Source organism: Nicotiana sylvestris, chromosome 11 (assembly GCF_000393655.2).
Source record: "Nicotiana sylvestris chromosome 11, ASM39365v2, whole genome shotgun sequence".
NCBI classification, from domain to species: Eukaryota; Viridiplantae; Streptophyta; class Magnoliopsida; order Solanales; family Solanaceae; genus Nicotiana; species Nicotiana sylvestris.
Genome location: NC_091067.1, coordinates 54,517,237 through 54,534,454, shown reverse-complemented (window position 1 = coordinate 54,534,454; position 17,218 = coordinate 54,517,237). Strand labels below are relative to the sequence as shown.

Here is a 17,218-nt window from a genome sequence, read left to right as displayed (position 1 = left end):
ATAAAAAAGAATCAGTTGGGTAAGTTCCCTAAGCTTCATCACTTGAGTTTATGATCATTTTTCCATTGTTTAATCATGGTATTAGTGGGAATTAAGGGTTAGAATTGAGGAAACTAGGGCTTGGTATTGGAGACCTAGACTTGAGGATTTGCGGGGCCATTTGTGGTTGGATTTTGGGACTTTTGATATATATGAACTCGTGGGGAGATAAGGAATCTATTGATGTGAATTTTATCAAATTCCGAGATGTGGGCTAGGGGGTCGGGTTTTGGTAATTTCGGGATTTATGTTGTAAATCGATTATTTTCGCATGGGCTTCGTTCCCTTAGCATATTTTGACATCGTGATTCTGATTTTGGATAGATTCGACACGAGTTGAGGCCGATTCGAGGGGCAAAGACATCACGGGCTAGAGTTTGGACTGGATTGAGGTGAGTAATGATGGTAAATATTGTCCTGAGGGTATGAAACCCTGGATTGCACATCGTTGTGCTGTATTGAGGTGACACACATGCTAGATGACGAGTGTGGGGTCATGCACTGTTGGGGATTGTGACTTAGTCCATCCCGAATGATTTTTTTTACCGCGTATTTGACTGAAAACTGTTTGCTATCATCATGTTTTGGGTTGAATGCCATACTTGGGCCTCGTGCCAACTATTTGAACTCTTAGGGGATTTTTACTGATATTTCCTCACTGTTTTGACTTTATAATTGAACTCAGTCATGCTATATTCTATTATTTTCATAACTCAGCCCTGTTTGCTCTGCTTTAACACTTAAAATGATATTTGGGCTGAGCATCATGTTTTACTATTGCCCAAGTGGCTTGTGAGATTCTGACTGAGTAAGGCCGAGGGCCTATGTTGTGAGAAAACACCTGATTATGATTATGAGGCCGAGGGCCTGAGATTGTATGCCACGAGGTGGCTTGTTGATATGAGGCCGAGAGCCTATGTGATTACACCACAAGATGGATTGATATTGCGCTTGGGCCATAAGGGGCCCATCCAGGAGTATGCACACCCCTAGTGAGCGCGGATACCCATTGTGATGTGAGATATAGCCCGGGGGGCTGGTATGATTCCATGTGTTGCCCGAGGGGCTGATTCTGTTGGTATTGTGCCCGAGGGGCTGATTCTGTTGGTATTGTGCCCGAGGGGCAGATTCTTTATGTGTTTATCTTTCCTAATTGCCTGTCATTTACTTGCTTAACTGTTAAAAAGGCATTCCAAAGAAGTTTTTACTAGCTTTTACTGCTTCTTTATAATATGTTGATGTGCCTTTACGTGGCTTCTTATTACTCAGTATGCATTTATTATTATTACTCAGTGAGTTGGAGTACTAGCTTTACTCCCTGCATCCCGTGTGTAGATTCAGACGCATCAGGTCCTGCTTGCGAGGGTTGAGAGCTGTCCAGCAGATTCCGGAGATTCACTAAGTAGCTGCCCGGCGATTCGCAGCCCAGTGCTTCTCCCTCTATCTTATTTTCTTCTGTTTTAGTTATGTAATAGTTGTGTAGACTCTTTTCAGACTTGTAGTTTTTATGATATATGCTCATGACTGGTGACACCCCGATGTCGGGCTATGTCTATTCCGCAACTGAATTGTTTACCTTATTTTGGGATTTTTATTATTATGTTAAGACTTAGATTTATTACTTAATTTCTTAAGAATGAATTGGGAATATGTCGACTGGTCTTGTCTTCACGAGAGGCTCCATCACGACCGGGTCCGGATTTAGGGTCGTGACATCTAGCTTTGGAGCTTCTTCAATAGATGGCTTAGGAGGGATCAGAGTAACATGCCTGTCCAACTCCTCAAATCTCCTAAACCCATGGACGTAACTGCAAGACATGTTGAGTACTTGCTCAATTTCTTCCATCATTTCATCTTCACTGTCTTCTTCATTCCCAATCAAGGCTCGTTCAAGAGGATCTATGGGGCTCATATAAGGCACCAATGACATCAAATCACTTTCCACCACAGAAATCATAGATAGCTCTTCATAGTGGGCTGACAATCTGAGTGCTTTACACACATTGAATACCTCCATTCGATCACCCACTCTCATCGTCATCTTTCCTTTGCATACATCAATAACAGATTGGCCCGTGGCTAAGAATGGACGCCCCAAAATAAATGGGACTTTCTGATCAGGTTCATAGTCCAAGATAATGAAATCAACCGAGAATATGAAAGAACCCACTTGAACTAGAACTCTTCAATCACTCCTTCAGGATGAGCAAGTAGAAATAAACTACTAAATAAAAACTAGAAAGTAGTCAATATTCAAGCCCCCGGCAAAGACCACTTTATTTGATAGATTGTATCAATGGTATTAGAGCCAGCCACCATCCTCCATGCCCACCATGTCATGGATGGTGACGTAAGTATTGCAGTGTTTGCTCGGGGCTAGAAATGTCTAGCACATCCAACCATTGAGGACGAGGAGAGCGTGGTGGTTTATTATGGTCTATTGCAAGATATGGGACTTGAGTCCCACATTGATATTGTAATGTGTTGATACGAAGTTTACATTGCATTGGGTTCTCCAACCTTAGGAGGGGTCCTTTTTCTAGTTTTTGTAAATTTCAACAATTTTTATTTAACTTATTATGAAGTCGGGGTCCTAGTTCTTTGTTTTGGCTTATAATTAATGTATTTAATTTGCACTTTTTCTGTTGTCGAGTGTTGAATAAATTAAAATTCTTGTCAATCTCATATTTGAAACTCCAAATGAAACACAGTTAGAAATAGACACTGTAACAAAATGACAATATACATTGATAGTGCGTTTCATACTTTCACTTGGGATTTCAAGTGACACCATGTTGAACAGAAAAGTGAATTGTAAATATATATTGAACACTGGTGCTCGTTACTTTGTCTGATTATTATTACTATTATAAATTTATTTGAGGTTACTGTAAGAACTCATAAGGTTCAAATCCTCGATCCGCCTCCGAAGGCACCTATATTTTTGGATGATGCCTTCTAGTTCTGCGTTACTATGCAGCAGTATATCCCAGAGGCCCAAACCAATTAGTAGGCTTTACAAATTAATCTGGTTAATTTAGATTTACACCCGAATTCAAAGAATTTCAGCGAAATGGATCGTTGGGGTGTGGTTAGAAATTGATATCTACTAAGGTGTTATGTGTAGAAACCTGGGGTAAATTAAGTAGCAGACTGTGTAAACATATGTCAATTTTTCGAACTAAAACAAGTCTACAATATGAGTATGTCTCCTTCCTTTTCAACTTGTTCAACATCCCATATTTTCTGTTGTTCTTCAGTGGATCCATAAGCCCAGGCACACACGATGAAGTAGAAGAAATTAACCCGGCTCAGAAAGCAAAGTAGCCAATAGTAATAATCATAGTGACCCAAATTTAAGTTATTTAATACCCAACTTTGTTTCCCTCCTCTTGTTGAAGCATATTTCACAATAAGATTTCCCACCAAGTTTCCAACTCCCATGCCCAGTGCGAGTAGTGCTACTCCAATACTTGCCATACTTTTGGGGAACTGTGAGTAGTAGAATTCTATCTGCCCAATTACATTGAATGCCTCAGCTAGTCCAGTTAAGCTGTTCTGTGGTATTAGCCACATTGCTGACATGTTCACTTGCGAAAATGGATGGTTTGCTAGCCCTTCACTAAGGGCTCGCACCCGTCGTTCCTTTTCCACCAATGCTGCCACTGCCTGAGCTGCACAAGAGAGCAAGATACCGATTCCCATTCGTTGTTTAAAGCTCAGGCCGCGTGGGTTCTTGGTGATCTTTGATATCTGGGGAACGAGGATTCGGTCATAGATGGCTACACATATTGTCAATGTAATGATTGCAAAAGCACTAAATGAGCCTGGTGGGATATTGAAGTTTCCAACAAGGTGTCTGTCCATTGTGTTTGCTTGGAGTACTGGAAAGGCATGCTGATTCAGGGTTACTGCTACCATGATGCCTGATGACCATATGGGCAATACCTTGAGCAGGGCTTTCATTCCTTCCACTTGTTGAACTGTGCACAGTTTCCATGGGTCTGAAGCTGTTCCATCTGGATTTAAATCTTTCTCAGGGTTTCTAATGATGCAGGCCTTATTTAAGAACCTGCGACCATCCAGTTTAGTCAGCCAAGACTTATTGAAACAAGGAATTTTTCACACTATAGATTAACTATGGTTTACATACATGTTTGGTGAATTTCGGGATCTAAGATCATTCGGTTGAGACGTATGACTAATTTCAATATGAGTTGTGTTAGCTGTAGCAGGGGAATGCAGAATACCTTAGTTTGTTTGTTGGAATAGTAAGCCTTGAACCCTTGTCATGATGATACAACTCATCAGAATCCACTGGAGGCAAAGCAAGATGTCTGCTTTTCCATGCGGCAGCTACAACTTGGACAAAACTAGTGACCAGGCTCTTGTTTGCTTTGATCCTAATGAAAAGTTTAGAACCCAAAAGAAACGTAGCAGCTGCCAACAGCATGAGGCATGCTGACACTCCAAACCCCACAATCCAGCCAAATTGAGCCTGAATATACACTATAACTGTCATTGAAATCAACGTTGATATGCAAACTGATGCATAATACCAATTGAAGAAACTCTGCAAGATCCTTCCGTTGTCCGGATTCTCAGGTTTGTTGAATTGATCAGCTCCAAAAGCTAAAGCACACGGCATAATACACCCCGCTCCTATAGACATTAATGCAAATGATGCAAAGAGAAGTGCGACTTGGCCAAAGTCTGGTTTTGAACAATTTCCTGCTTCTAGGTTGCAAGAATGTGGCTTTGCTTCTTTTAGTATAGCTGTTAACCACAATACCACCATTCCCTACATTGAAATCAGCAGTTAAAATCTGATCAAAACATCTGATTAATAACTTGAACACATTGTATCCTCACCATAAGGCTGACAACTGTTCCTAAAGCAATCACAAAATAGCGACCCAAGTAAGAATCAGCAAGGAGAGCTCCAAAGATAGGCATGAAATTTGCGATAGAACCCCACCAGAAAAGGATGCTAGCTCCAGTAGCATTTTCCCAGTGATACTCTTTTGTCAAGTACAAGATCATATTCGCGCTTAGTCCAACACCTGCTGCCCTTTCCAATGCCTCATTTGCTGTAACCATCAAACCAAATTCCAGAACCATTCACATTAAAATTAAAGAGACCACCTAGTTCAAGAAAAAAAAAAATCACATACCGATAATAAATGGCATGGTTTTAAGGCCACCTTTCTTGCTATTTGAGACATCCCCTGAAGTTTCCACTAAATCAGAAGAACTTCCTTTCATTTCCATCACGACAAATATGGTTGAACAAGTCCTATTGCTAGATAGAAGAGATTCTAAAATAAGAGAAAAAGGTCAGATTTTTCTTCAGATAGACAAGGGGAAAAACCTTTAATTAGAGAATGCAACCTTATGTTTAGCTTCTTTAACAGTTTGACTGATGCTGAAACTCCTCCATGCCTTAATATTTGCTTTTCTAAATTCGCCAAAATGCCATTTGGCTTCATAGTTTTTTCAATCAGACTATCACCTCATATACGCTTTACTTGAGTTTTATTGGGGCTACATTAGCTAATATACTTATGACGTAATTAGCAGTGTCAGCAAGTTAAATGTACATTCTTCGTAGTCTCAGCTAAATTTAGTTTAGTTAATCACTTTTTCTCATATACTAGTAAGGCTTATGTGGAATAAGAATTTTAGTTGTCCCCGCATAAAGATAAGTTAAAGTGATAGCGCGCGCATATATATATATATATATTAAACTCTCCTATGATAAAGACAAATCTTCCCACTTCAATTCATCTCAATTCCAGTACTACTTTTTTGTAGTGTTGGCTATTTGACTGAGCTAATAACTTCATGAGCACTTTTCTCAAACAAAAATGGTACCGCAAGTTTGATGAACTAGAGTTATGAGGTAATGTTCCCTCATGGATGCCATGTGGATTTTCATACTCGCATATCAATTTTATGTTTGAAAGGGGTTGGGGGAGCGATTGGGGGATTAACTTTTTTCCTTTTGCTGGGTGCGCCAGGACAAAGCAGTAGTACACTACCTAGTCGATTCTTATATAACAAGCTATCGTGTTATACCTTCTCCCTAAAACATTAGTTGAAACGATGACCTACATATCAAATATGCAACCGATAAGAACATGCACTACACAATAAAATGCGAGGTATCTTGTGGAGTAACGAATTGCATCTTTCAATTTGATGGTCTCCGATCCATCCATGAGAGTTACCATGATGCAATTTTAAGCTAGTCATGTAAAAGAAAGAAACAGATCTTCTGGCTAGTCATCGGCTAAAAATGCTCCAATTAAATGAAAATTTGTCCTGTTGACATAGCAATTAGCAACATGCTTGTTACTGTGTACTGTTGACCAGAGGCGGATCTAAAATTTTAGTTCTATGGGTTCAGCGTTTAAAGTTATGGATTCGTTATCTACTATTTATACAATTTTAATAACTTTTTACACATAAATGTATGTTCCGCGTCGAAAGTACTGGGTTTAGTTGAACCCAGTAGTTCTATGCTGCATCCGCCCCTGCTGTTGACAATAATTTCAAAATTTTGTGCTTAATTTGAAAAATAAACTATGTAAGACTGACCATTAATTATTATGCTAGTTGAAACATGCACTTGATATTTGGTTTAGCTAATTGATTGTAAAGAAGTTACCTGATTGTATACAAAAAAGTCACTATTCTGCATACAGAGTCCCAAAAAAATAAGAACAGAAGAAGCATTTTCTCTATTTTTAATGTTGACAAACAAAAAAAGAAGCTTGAGAAGTTAAATAATTATTTGAATAACAAGGCAAACATGAAACATGATTGTCATTCAAGTTGTTGAGAATCATGCCAAACTTGTTGGGCAACAAACATTACCACTGTTACATGTGTCTTTTGAGTTGCAATGTTTTTTTCCGTGTAAAATGAAATTATAAGAGTTCGTTTACTTTGGATTACTGAACATTTCTGATTAGCCAAATAAGATTATTTTAATTATCATTAAAATAATAGAGTCTTTTGAAGTATCACTTGGTTTTTAGGAAGTTAGTGACCCCATTTTCAGAGTATCGATTTGTTTTTCCTATTGTTTTTGCTATATAGCTCTTCATTTTCATATTTTTAAGCCGAGTTGATTATTTTGGTCTTAGTTATGATTATTTTTCTGTACTCACTCCCATCCTATATGATTTTAGCGGTGCATGACTTAGTTTTGAAGAAAATTATAACTTCTCGCTTCATCTGTCCGAATCTGCTTTGCATAATTTGAGGAGTTTAATAAAAAGGAAAGAAATAATCTATATTTCCTTTGTATTTAGTGGGATCGACAGTGACAAGCCAGGTTAATGACAAAATAAAAATGTAAAACTTAACTGCTTTTAAGATATAAAAATGTGTTAGCTTTTTGGGATAAACAAAAAGAGAAATACTGCCAAAAAGAATTAAATTGAGATGGAGAAAGTAATGAGTTCACAACAATGAGAAGGTTATGTGTACATTAAGTCATGAACTTTTCATGAGGAAAATTTCCTAGTCTCGCCATGAATGTCTTGGTTTAGATTTGACAAAGAAAAAAGGATTATCAGTATATGAAATCGTGGAAAAAATACATTGACTATAAGATTACATAGAAAAGAGAAGAATTACGATATTCTTATATGCCACAAAATTCACAATTAAAGGGAGTGTAATATATATATATATATATATATATATATATATATATATATATATATATATATATTATTGTTGTTGTTTTTATTGTTGTTGTCTGCTAATTAATTATTAATATAGTTATAATTATTGATTTACTATTATTATCATTGTTATTTTGTTATTATTATTATTATTATTATTATTATTATTATTATTATTATACGTTTTTTCTATATTTTTGGTTCATCATTATTTGTAGACGTTATTATACCAAAGTTGATTTATTGAGCATTGAGCTTATTCTACTTCAATAATGAACTTGTTTTGAAGAACCATAGTGAAACTTTTTAAGGGCATTTTCCCACGAGGCGTAATATCTTCTCCCTCGTCTTCATGAGATGGAATATCAAGGCAATGTGCTATGCTGTAAATTATCATTTAGGTCGTCCATTTTTCCTACTGACAAAAGAACCACGTAACGTTATGGTTAAGATCAAGCTCAACAGTTTATTGATGTAACAAATTCAACTATGTACAAATTTTAGTAATTTAATATTGATGATATGGACATTTATTGCTTATTTCTTGAAAAGAATGTCAATCTCAGCTCTAAAACCAGCTATTACACAATCTTACTTCAACTCAGCCCCCAAACCTGCAGAAAACCAAAAGATTCATATGTCTTTGTTCCAAGGATCACTATAACAGAACATTATGCTCGAAGTTAGAAGATAGTAATTCAAAAGGAAGAACTAAGAAGAGAAGTAGTGTACCTGAATTCTGCCATCAGATGTTCCAATAACCAAAGTTTCTTCATTAACATCAAGAGCCATACAAAGAATTTTACCATTTATACCAGTTTGTAGTGCTTCCACTCTATTATGTTTCTTTTTACACCAGACTTCCAAAATTCCGCCTTTCCCCCCTAGATAGACAAGCTCTGAACTGACAGCCATTGCACGAATTTCTAATGTAGATGGCAATGATCCAACCATACTGTAATTTTCCGTATTCCATATCTTTTTATATAAAAGAAAATTTTTGAATGTTAATGAGTATATTCAAACTAAATTGATTAATGACTATCTATAATACGCTTGTACCTTCACAGCTCCTCCATCCATGGATGTACCAGCTGAATATAGTAGTCCATCATGAACTTGTATGGCATAAATTGGACTTGATTTCCCTAATAATTTTCTTGAGCCGCTTTGAATAGAATTAATTGTTCCAGTTGGCAAATCAACTTCCTATAGATGAGTAAAATATATTAGGTGCATCTTCTCTCAGAGTAATTCTCCAAGGGAATTTTTTTTAACCTGTATGCTGTTATCAAGACATCCGCAATACAGTTTTCCTTTGACAAGAGTCAAGCATTTTGCATACTTCTGTTGATTTACTAGTTTAGTTGCTCCATTCCATGAATGCACCTGATTTTAGGTTAATCATTCAATGTTTATTGTTTTTTTAAAATTTCAAAATTTTCTACTTAAAGAGCATGGACAACTGACCTTAATTCCACTTCCTTGAGGAAGGAAGCATGACAAGCTATTTGCAACCAGTAGGTTATTGACATGATCCTTCATTTCATGAACTTCTTCACATTCTATTCCTTCATCCTGGATTAACCACACCTGGAAGTGAAAAGTTAGACAGGTTTAGCGAGATAAACTATATGTATGTATGTATGTATGTATGTATGTATGGCGAATCTGAGGGATATATATCTTACCCTCACAGTTCTATCAAGTGAACCACTGTATAATTTTTCTGCTGAGTGTACAACTACCAGGCTTGTCACCGCTTTGAGATGTTCCCGGATATCTTGAATGAGGTGTAAACTTTTGGCTTTTACTTTCCACACCTTCAATGATTAAGAAATTTTCCATCAAACTCAGCTCTACAAGCTCTTTGTTCTACTACAATTTCTCACATGATCACGGTACTTTTACCTAAACATTGTTCTAATACATTTTTGATACACAAGGATTCATGATATGTAGGGGTAGGTAAAGACTACCCTGGAATACCATGTCTGATCTCCTCTTTGTGTGTGGCATAGCTAGAAGCTTATGATGCACAGCTTATTCATAAGTGGTAAAAGGAATAATCATTGATTTACAATTCACAAGGTAGGAAAAATCAAGCATTCTTGAACCTATGAAAACAGACCTTTATAGATCCATCTGTATGACTGGAAAAAACTTTATTTCTGAAGAACACAATTGAATTGACTTCACCGTTAACACTGCAATCCTCTTGTACAATTTGTTTATGATTCCACATATCCTGATACCAGTAAAATTTGGAGGATTAGGGTGGTTAACTTTGCTGAAATAAAGTGTAAGGACATACCAGAAACTTACTGCACTTGATTCACGCTCTTCTGAGAAAAGGTTTAACATTTCAACAGCAATGGTGGATGATTTCTTTAGCTCTCTCAAGCCTTTGCGTATATCCTTGACATGGTTTGTAAGATCATGCAGTCCTTCTGAAATTCACCATAGGACAAATGAGAATAATCTTCAGTGACCAACAATAGACCTTAGATATAAACCACAGAAATTTGTCAAAAATACATCATGTATAGACAAATAATTGACTGATTACTACTTATGCATACCAGAAAACATGTATACTTAAATATTCCACTGACCAGGCTCATGGATAAAGCTCCTCAGTGCAAGCAAGCTAAGTGCTTTATTCTCTGTGTCTCTGGAAGACTTAAATATTGATACAAACTGCTTGAGAAAGCATACTCTTGCTGCTCCTCTAATTCCAGTGTCTGGAAGAGCGGTCAGCATGTATACCAGCCAAGTAGCAGACACGAAACATGCGGAAAATAAATCTGTTGATTTACTTTTCATGCCCTCCGCTAAAGCCTCAAATAGTAATCCAAATTCATAGCTGACCAGAGAAAATGCTATTTTCCTCTCCCAGTCCTCAGCGGCTTTCTCTTCTTCCTACAACAATATTTTTACGAAACAGAAGAAGAGGAATGAAATTTAGCATTTGGCATCGATTTTGGAATACTACTGCATTATTATAGATATGAAGCTGACCGTTATTTCTTGACTATCATTAGATGGATATCTAATTTTATTTTGTGCCACATTGTTATCTGTCCCATCAAGTCCTGCACGTTTAAGCAGAAATTCCCTGATAAGAGGCTTCCCAGAATAGGAAAACCTTCCCTCGAGTGCTAAAATTGTCTCAGCAGCAGCTATTTGAGAGGCAGGATAATCCGAATTTCTGAGACACATAATTAGGACATCTACAGCTTCCTCCCTGTAGATGCTCATTTTCCTTGGTTCTGCCTGCAGTTCAAAACCACGCAAGTTATGTCATAGATGTGATGAGAGTTAGGGGGAGGATGGTATAGAGATAAATTGAGACTCGTACAAGCAGATCAAGTTGGAGAAGTAGGCCAGCCACAACAGGACACTGATGAGGGAGAGCTGTCTGAAGATATATGAGGAGGCTGTGCATTGAGCTATAGCTACCTTCATTCTTAATTATGTGCAACACTTGCTCATTAAGTGTCCTCCTGGAGTAAACAATATAGTGAGTAAAAAGTTTTTGAACAAACTAGCTACAGAAATGGAATTTCATATAGTTAGACTTAAGTACCTGTTTAACTTGACTAGTTCAGATAGGAATTGGACAATCTCAAACCTATATGCATCGTTTGCTCCAATGAAGCTCTCTAACAGGTGAGTTAGTTGTGCTTTGTCAGCTATCATATTCCTGCATCTTCCATCCAATTGCATGCATCTCAACAGTATAACCACAGCTGATAGTCGTTCTTCCTCTAGTTCAGCTTCCAAGCTGCCTGCAATAGCCTCAACTACTTTTGCTGAAGTCAACCTCTTAGCAATTTTGGGAGCTCCTTTATCATCTGTGTTTCTAAGAATATGTCCCAGAAGTAGCACTGAAGCAGCTTTGGGCTTCATGAACATATTAACCAAGTCTTCCTCCTTACTCATGACAACTTTCAAAAGAGAATCCAACAAGTCCATGTCTGTTAGATTCCCAATCAATGGAATCAAAAGATAGATCAAAACAACAGCTTCCAGTAACCCCTTCTGGAAAAGACCAATAATGCATTCTACATCAGTCTCAACTCTGGACAGTGTTTGGATGACACCATTATCTCTTGAGCCCAGTTCAGAAAGGAGAAATACTGTCGCCATCAGAACATGGGGATCAACAGAACTGAAAAGGATCTCTACAAAACCATTGGTAACTGGAGGTTTTGAGATCATTGTCTGAATATCAACCATCTGACCTTCTCTCCAGAACTGCTCAATTTGGAGCACTGCCATTTCAGACTCTCTCAAAATCTCTGATGTACAGAGGCTGGTTATTGCACGACGAAGCTCACTGATGGTTCCAGGCTTGTTCTTCACTGGTTCATATTCAGTCGGTGCAATTAGTTTCGTTTTAACAAGAGCTGAATTCTGGTCCTTTTCCTGCCAGCTTGCTATGAGGCGCTTGAGCACGTAATTTGTTTTTGGTAGTTGAGTACTATGTAGCTTATGCCGTGTGATTGGGCAAGTGGAGTTCCCTCTTTCCAACCATTCTTGAATTGCCTTTCTTTCATATGTCTGACCAGTCTCAAGAGTCACTGGATCTTCAATTACATGAGTAGTTATAGGACATACAAAATCCTTTGGAGGTGTATTTTTTCCACTGGATTGCATATTATCATAGTCTTCCATCAAAGGATCTGGATGGCTGCTATAGTGATAAAAGTCATATAAATATCATGTCCAAGAAAATGGCAAGTCATTTTTTAATACCTACCAGCTTGATTCTCCCAAAATAGGCTGCTTTTCGTTTAAGTTTTGCCTCTGCCTTGTGTTGAGCAATGCCATTCTTTTGTTCATGTCCTAAAAGACACAAGGAATACTTTAATTAATTATTAGAACAATATGCATAGGTGTATCTGTCTGCAGACTAATTCTCATTTTGTTGTTAGTATCGGTTACCTCATTTTCGGCTTCAGATTCTGTGGAATAAGGATCACTGGAATTTTCACTTGAACAAGACTTTGGTACAGAATCAAAATTGAAATTGCCGAAAGGCTTTGTTTTTGTTGATGATCTTTGGTTTGTAAACACTTTCAGAGAAACTCTCTCGGGATAAAATGATGGAAACTTGGACAAATTCTTGCTACTCATATTGAATTTGAACGACTTGTCTCCTTCAGCAGAATCTGCCCATATTGGCTGCACATAAGTATAGAAGACTAATGAATCATAGAAAAATAATGTTTAGTGAGAAATTACACTGTTGATTCATAGGATGTTTCCATAGACTTAAAATGTCATGGAGAATATAATTCTTCTAATTTATGCAGGATATATAATCTGATTTTGCCATAGACTAAGTTCTTGGCAAAAGAAACTAAAAATTAAAGAGCCCAAATCTTACTCTCTCCTTTTCATTTTATGTCACTGTTTCCTTGTTAGTCCATTCAAAATTAAAGGATGACACATTTCAATATTTAGAAAAAATATATTTTAAACTTTTCATGTTATCCATAGCGACATACTTATAGCTGCAGAAATCTCATAGCATGTAGTTTTCTTTTTTAAACTCCTTGCTCAGTCAAATTACGCCATATTAATTGAAACCGAAGGAATAGCTAACAACTTTATTAGCAGTTGTTTATCATTAAGGCCCCTTAGCAGAAGCAGCAGACTAAGAATAGGTTTAACTTAGTAGATCGGATACTGACCTGTACGTTGTGCACAAGCAATCATATTGAAACTATTCAAAATTCATATTTCGTTCATTTTTCAGGATGGACGGAGTAAAAAATGAGCGAGCACGCACAGCCAAGGAAGTGCAGACAAAACAGATTCTTATTTTAATGGAATCTGTATAGATGAGTAATGTTAGTGTAATAGAGACAAAGAAGCTTTTGGAATCTATATAGATGAGTCGTTGAAATTGATCTAGTAAATTGTACAAGTTAGTGACAGATCTAACAATCAGTTTGCACGTTCGGTAGAACTCTTCGGCATCGAACCTTATGTATGTATTTGAAAAATAATTATAGATAGATTTACATATATATTTTAGGACCCACTATGTCAACTTAAAAACCACGTCATCTAAATTCTGGACCAGCCTCTAGGAAAAGTTTATTAAAGTAGAACTAGAAACCTACGTGGTAAATATGACCTAGAAATTTCCATTAGCTAGTCTTAGAGACAATATACACTTCATGTGATACCCATGACGGAGGACAGATCAAATAGAACTAGTAGGCTTTTAGGCTAGCATGCTTCTAAAGATGGGTGCACATGTCACCTTATGCAAATCTCACATCGGAATGGGAGAGGAAAGTAGAGAGCTATATAAGGAATAACACTTTCACATGGTACACGCGCTTTTGGGGCTCGAGATGACATAGCCCAAAAAGGATAAATCCGTGTGAGCCTACATCCAATATGGCATAGCCCAAAAAGGATAAATTCGTATGAGCTTAGACCCAAAACAAACAATACGTGTCATGGGCTCGTGACACTCCAGTACTCCACCATGAGAAGCAAATGAAAATTTGGAGAGGTATAATAGTTAGTAAAGCTTCTCTAAATGGCAAAGAATTGATTAACCTTTTTCAAAAGTTCAAAAATTTAAGCAATAAAACATAATCATGAGATTGAAAAAATACAGTAAACTAAATTAAGGTAGAACTCTAAGTTAGTAAAACATTACATTATAATACCGTCCATTTTTCAGTCCGAATTCTTCATTGGTCATCTTCTCCTCTTTGCTAAACACAAAATAGCATTCACTCTTTTCATTCCGTTGTACTATTACGGATAGCGGATCCGTGAACTTGCTCCCATCTTTATTACGCAAAATCTCCTTGAAATATTGAGCGAAAACCCTACAATTCTCATCAAGAATTTCTTCATACTCTCTCTCCAAATTTCTCAACTCCGAAGATTGCTCTCCACTCATAGCTGACAATGAATTCGTAGCTGCTAAAACCACCACTGACTCATCATCGCCATGATAACCCGAATTTAGTGATATGCAAGACATAATTCTTGACCTTTGCTCATTATACCATTGAAGAATGGGAATAAAATGAATGAGAAATAGCTCTTCAAAAACAAGGGGTGCAATTTCCAATCTTGCAATTGAAGGGTCGGTGTAAAACACATCAAGAAGACTAAGAGCAGCATCCTGTGGTCTGCCCAGAAGAGTGTAAACGAGGGATAACAAAAAGGAAGAAAATGGGTTTTCAGAATAAGAAAGAAGGATCTTTTCCGCCAGTCTGAGAGAGGAAGATTTGATGGAAGAGTTGGAAGGGGAAACTGCATTTTCTATAGTTTCAGCTGCAAGATTGAGGGGCTTATCGGATTGAATTCTTTGAAGAAAAACTGAGAAAAGACGGCGACGTAGGTCAGATTGCGAAAGGATCTCCAACAGGAACACGGTGGTGTGGCGGAGGATGTTGTCTAAAAGGGTGGAGGTAGCCATTGATGGCCAGTGAAGGATGAAAATTTGTTATTTTTACATTTTTGATAAATTTGGAGGGCTGAAGTTGAAGATAACGGAAATACAGTCTTTGACTTTGGTAAAATGGCGCGAAAAGTACACGCAGGGACGGCTATTTTACTATGTAAAATGACAAATGTAACAATATGTAGACATTCGTTTTCAAAGTCAAGTGAGAGAAAATATGTCTTGCCGTCTCGCCGGCTGGAGATTTTGACCGATATCGCAACTTTCTTTATACCTTGACTTCCTAGAGCCTTCGTGTAAGCTGCCAATCCTCTTTTCTTTTTTCGGCTTTCTTGTGACGGGAGACAAAAAATTTTGAGACATGTCGTCATTCATCAATTCCAAATACAAGATTACGAACATGAGTTGCTATAATAAGGTTGATGTTAATGCACGTCTGAATTTATGAGATATGGCATTATATACGGTGTATTCCTATGTTAGTTCTTCAAATTATCTCAGATTTTTGTTATCCCTGTGATAAAAAAAATTCAGTAAAACAAATTATAACAAGTTGAAACAAAACAGTAAATATTATTAGTCAAAATAGAAACAGAAAATGAAAGTTTCAAGCCCAACATCATACTGTATTTCCTAAGGTATTTAATTCCTCCACTGTTATCTAAGGTTATTGGATTAATATTACATCCCGTATTTTCATACGTTAAGCTGCATCGTAAGCTAGTCGATGTGAGATCGAAGGGTAAGAGTATCTTTGAGGATTATAAGTGTTTATACCATATTTAATAAATGTTAAGTATATGTTGAAAGTGGTTAGAAGTTAATTGAATGAAAAAGAATAAGTTTTGGTGAAATTTTTCTGACTTATAGAGTGACTTACGAATCGTACATTGGAGGTACGGGCCGATGTTATAACCCGTACTTTTGGGGTAATAGTAGGCGTTGTTAACATACTAAAAAGATCTTGTGATGATGTATTTGAATAGTATAATAGTCGTATAATAAGTACCAAAGTCAAGCACGTGGTAAAATAAAAGCCAGCAAAAGTTATCGCAAATTACGTTCATAAGTTTATTGAAATTTGGGTCTGATATCACTGAGCTTTTCTTCCAGTATACTTGGATTTACAGGTGATCCACCCACCAAATTGAAGGTCTACAATTCTAGTTTCTAACACATTAAACCGTTCGCCGATATGATATCGGCGTAGGGAGATATGCATATTTTAGCCGGACTATGCAGGAAGCCCCATTTGGACCCACATAGGCGGTGGAGATTATATTTTGATATTATAAAGCGGGGAAGCCCTTTCCCTACTTTATTTTTCATCCAAAACATAAATCTAAGTTCTCTAAATTCTCCCAAAGCATCTCCCTATCGTTCAAGCAAATTCCATAAAGGGTTTGAGGTAATTCTTCCTTCAGAAAGATCATAGACTTCGTATAAGCTTGTTCTTTTCTTGTCGTAGTAGATTTGTGAATTTCTTTCAAGTTGAAGTAAGCTCAAGGTAGGGGCTGTTCTTGTTGTGTAAGGTAAGAATCTCCTTCTTTTACATATATTTGAGCATATCTAAGTCTTGGTTAAGTTGTTGAGTTTGAACTTGCGGAATTGGCTATCAAAAGTCGTATATAGCTTGCTGTATTTGCTAGACTATTTTTGAGTTGCTTTTATGTTGTCTTATGGCTGGAAATCATGAAATAAGACTTGAGTATGTTGTAATGTTGTTTCTATGTACCTTGAAAGAAAGAATGAATTAAAGTGTAGCTTTACTAGTTATAATCCGAGCTTGTCGCTTGACATGTTGTTTGTGTTGGTTGAAGAGCTAAATGTGTAGTTGTTTATTATTGGGAACCTGAGGACTGTAAAAGAAATAGGAGAGATGCTGCCCGTTTTGTCATAGAATAAGCTTGTCGTTCGATATATGATAGTTGTATCATTTGTAGTTTGTCGATAGCATCATTATCATTAATTATAGATTCAGGTGCTGCTCGAGTTAAGCGTATTAAGTTGTTGAGCAATTGACGGAAGGTGTGTA

At 37.0% G+C, this 17,218-nt stretch overlaps 2 protein-coding genes across 5 annotated transcripts; both read right to left on the bottom strand.

Annotated features, from left to right (window-relative positions):
• Nucleotides 1-2,766: 2,766 nt before the first annotated feature.
• Nucleotides 2,767-6,797, bottom strand: LOC104236660 (protein NRT1/ PTR FAMILY 1.1-like). Of its 2 annotated transcripts, none has more exons than XM_009790641.1 (5): nt 6,710-6,797; nt 5,214-5,357; nt 4,912-5,129; nt 4,290-4,840; nt 2,767-4,111 (listed from the first exon to the last, which is right to left on the bottom strand). In XM_009790641.1, the coding sequence occupies exons 2-5, from the start codon at nt 5,308-5,310 to the stop codon at nt 3,232-3,234; spliced, it is 1,746 nt and encodes a 581-aa protein (XP_009788943.1). In that variant the 5' UTR covers nt 5,311-5,357; nt 6,710-6,797; the 3' UTR covers nt 2,767-3,231. The 2 variants fall into 2 exon arrangements, with proteins under 2 accessions (XP_009788943.1, XP_009788944.1); XM_009790642.2 differs by lacking the exon at nt 6,710-6,797 and adding an exon at nt 5,431-6,680.
• Nucleotides 6,798-8,188: 1,391 nt separating this feature from the next.
• On the bottom strand, nt 8,189-15,307 carry LOC104236659 (putative E3 ubiquitin-protein ligase LIN). Of its 3 annotated transcripts, none has more exons than XM_009790637.2 (15): nt 14,425-15,307; nt 12,687-12,926; nt 12,502-12,587; nt 11,326-12,435; nt 11,098-11,242; nt 10,758-11,012; nt 10,352-10,658; nt 10,062-10,186; nt 9,868-9,984; nt 9,428-9,559; nt 9,207-9,329; nt 9,015-9,125; nt 8,799-8,945; nt 8,469-8,714; nt 8,189-8,350 (listed from the first exon to the last, which is right to left on the bottom strand). In XM_009790637.2, the coding sequence occupies exons 1-15, from the start codon at nt 15,196-15,198 to the stop codon at nt 8,333-8,335; spliced, it is 3,936 nt and encodes a 1,311-aa protein (XP_009788939.1). In that variant the 5' UTR covers nt 15,199-15,307; the 3' UTR covers nt 8,189-8,332. The 3 variants fall into 3 exon arrangements, with proteins under 3 accessions (XP_009788939.1, XP_009788941.1, XP_009788942.1); XM_009790639.2 differs by having other exon boundaries at nt 11,326-12,432; XM_009790640.2 differs by lacking the exon at nt 9,015-9,125.
• Between the last annotated feature and the right edge of the window lie 1,911 nt (nt 15,308-17,218).

Bases quoted from the DNA above. Each gene is read 5' to 3' on its own strand.
- LOC104236660 (XM_009790641.1), bottom strand. From the start codon at position 5,310: ATGGAAATGAAAGGAAGTTCTTCTGATTTAGTGGAAACTTCAGGGGAT. The intron at 4,841-4,911 runs GTGAGGATACAA...ATTTCAATGTAG, and splicing joins GAACAGTTGTCAGCCTTATG to GGAATGGTGGTATTGTGGTT. The intron at 4,112-4,289 runs GTATTCTGCATT...GGATGGTCGCAG, and splicing joins ATTCCAACAAACAAACTAAG to GTTCTTAAATAAGGCCTGCA.
- LOC104236659 (XM_009790637.2), bottom strand. From the start codon at position 15,198: ATGGCTACCTCCACCCTTTTAGACAACATCCTCCGCCACACCACCGTG. The intron at 12,588-12,686 runs GTAACCGATACT...TGTGTCTTTTAG, and splicing joins AATCTGAAGCCGAAAATGAG to GACATGAACAAAAGAATGGC. The intron at 11,243-11,325 runs GTACTTAAGTCT...TGTTTACTCCAG, and splicing joins GAACTAGTCAAGTTAAACAG to GAGGACACTTAATGAGCAAG.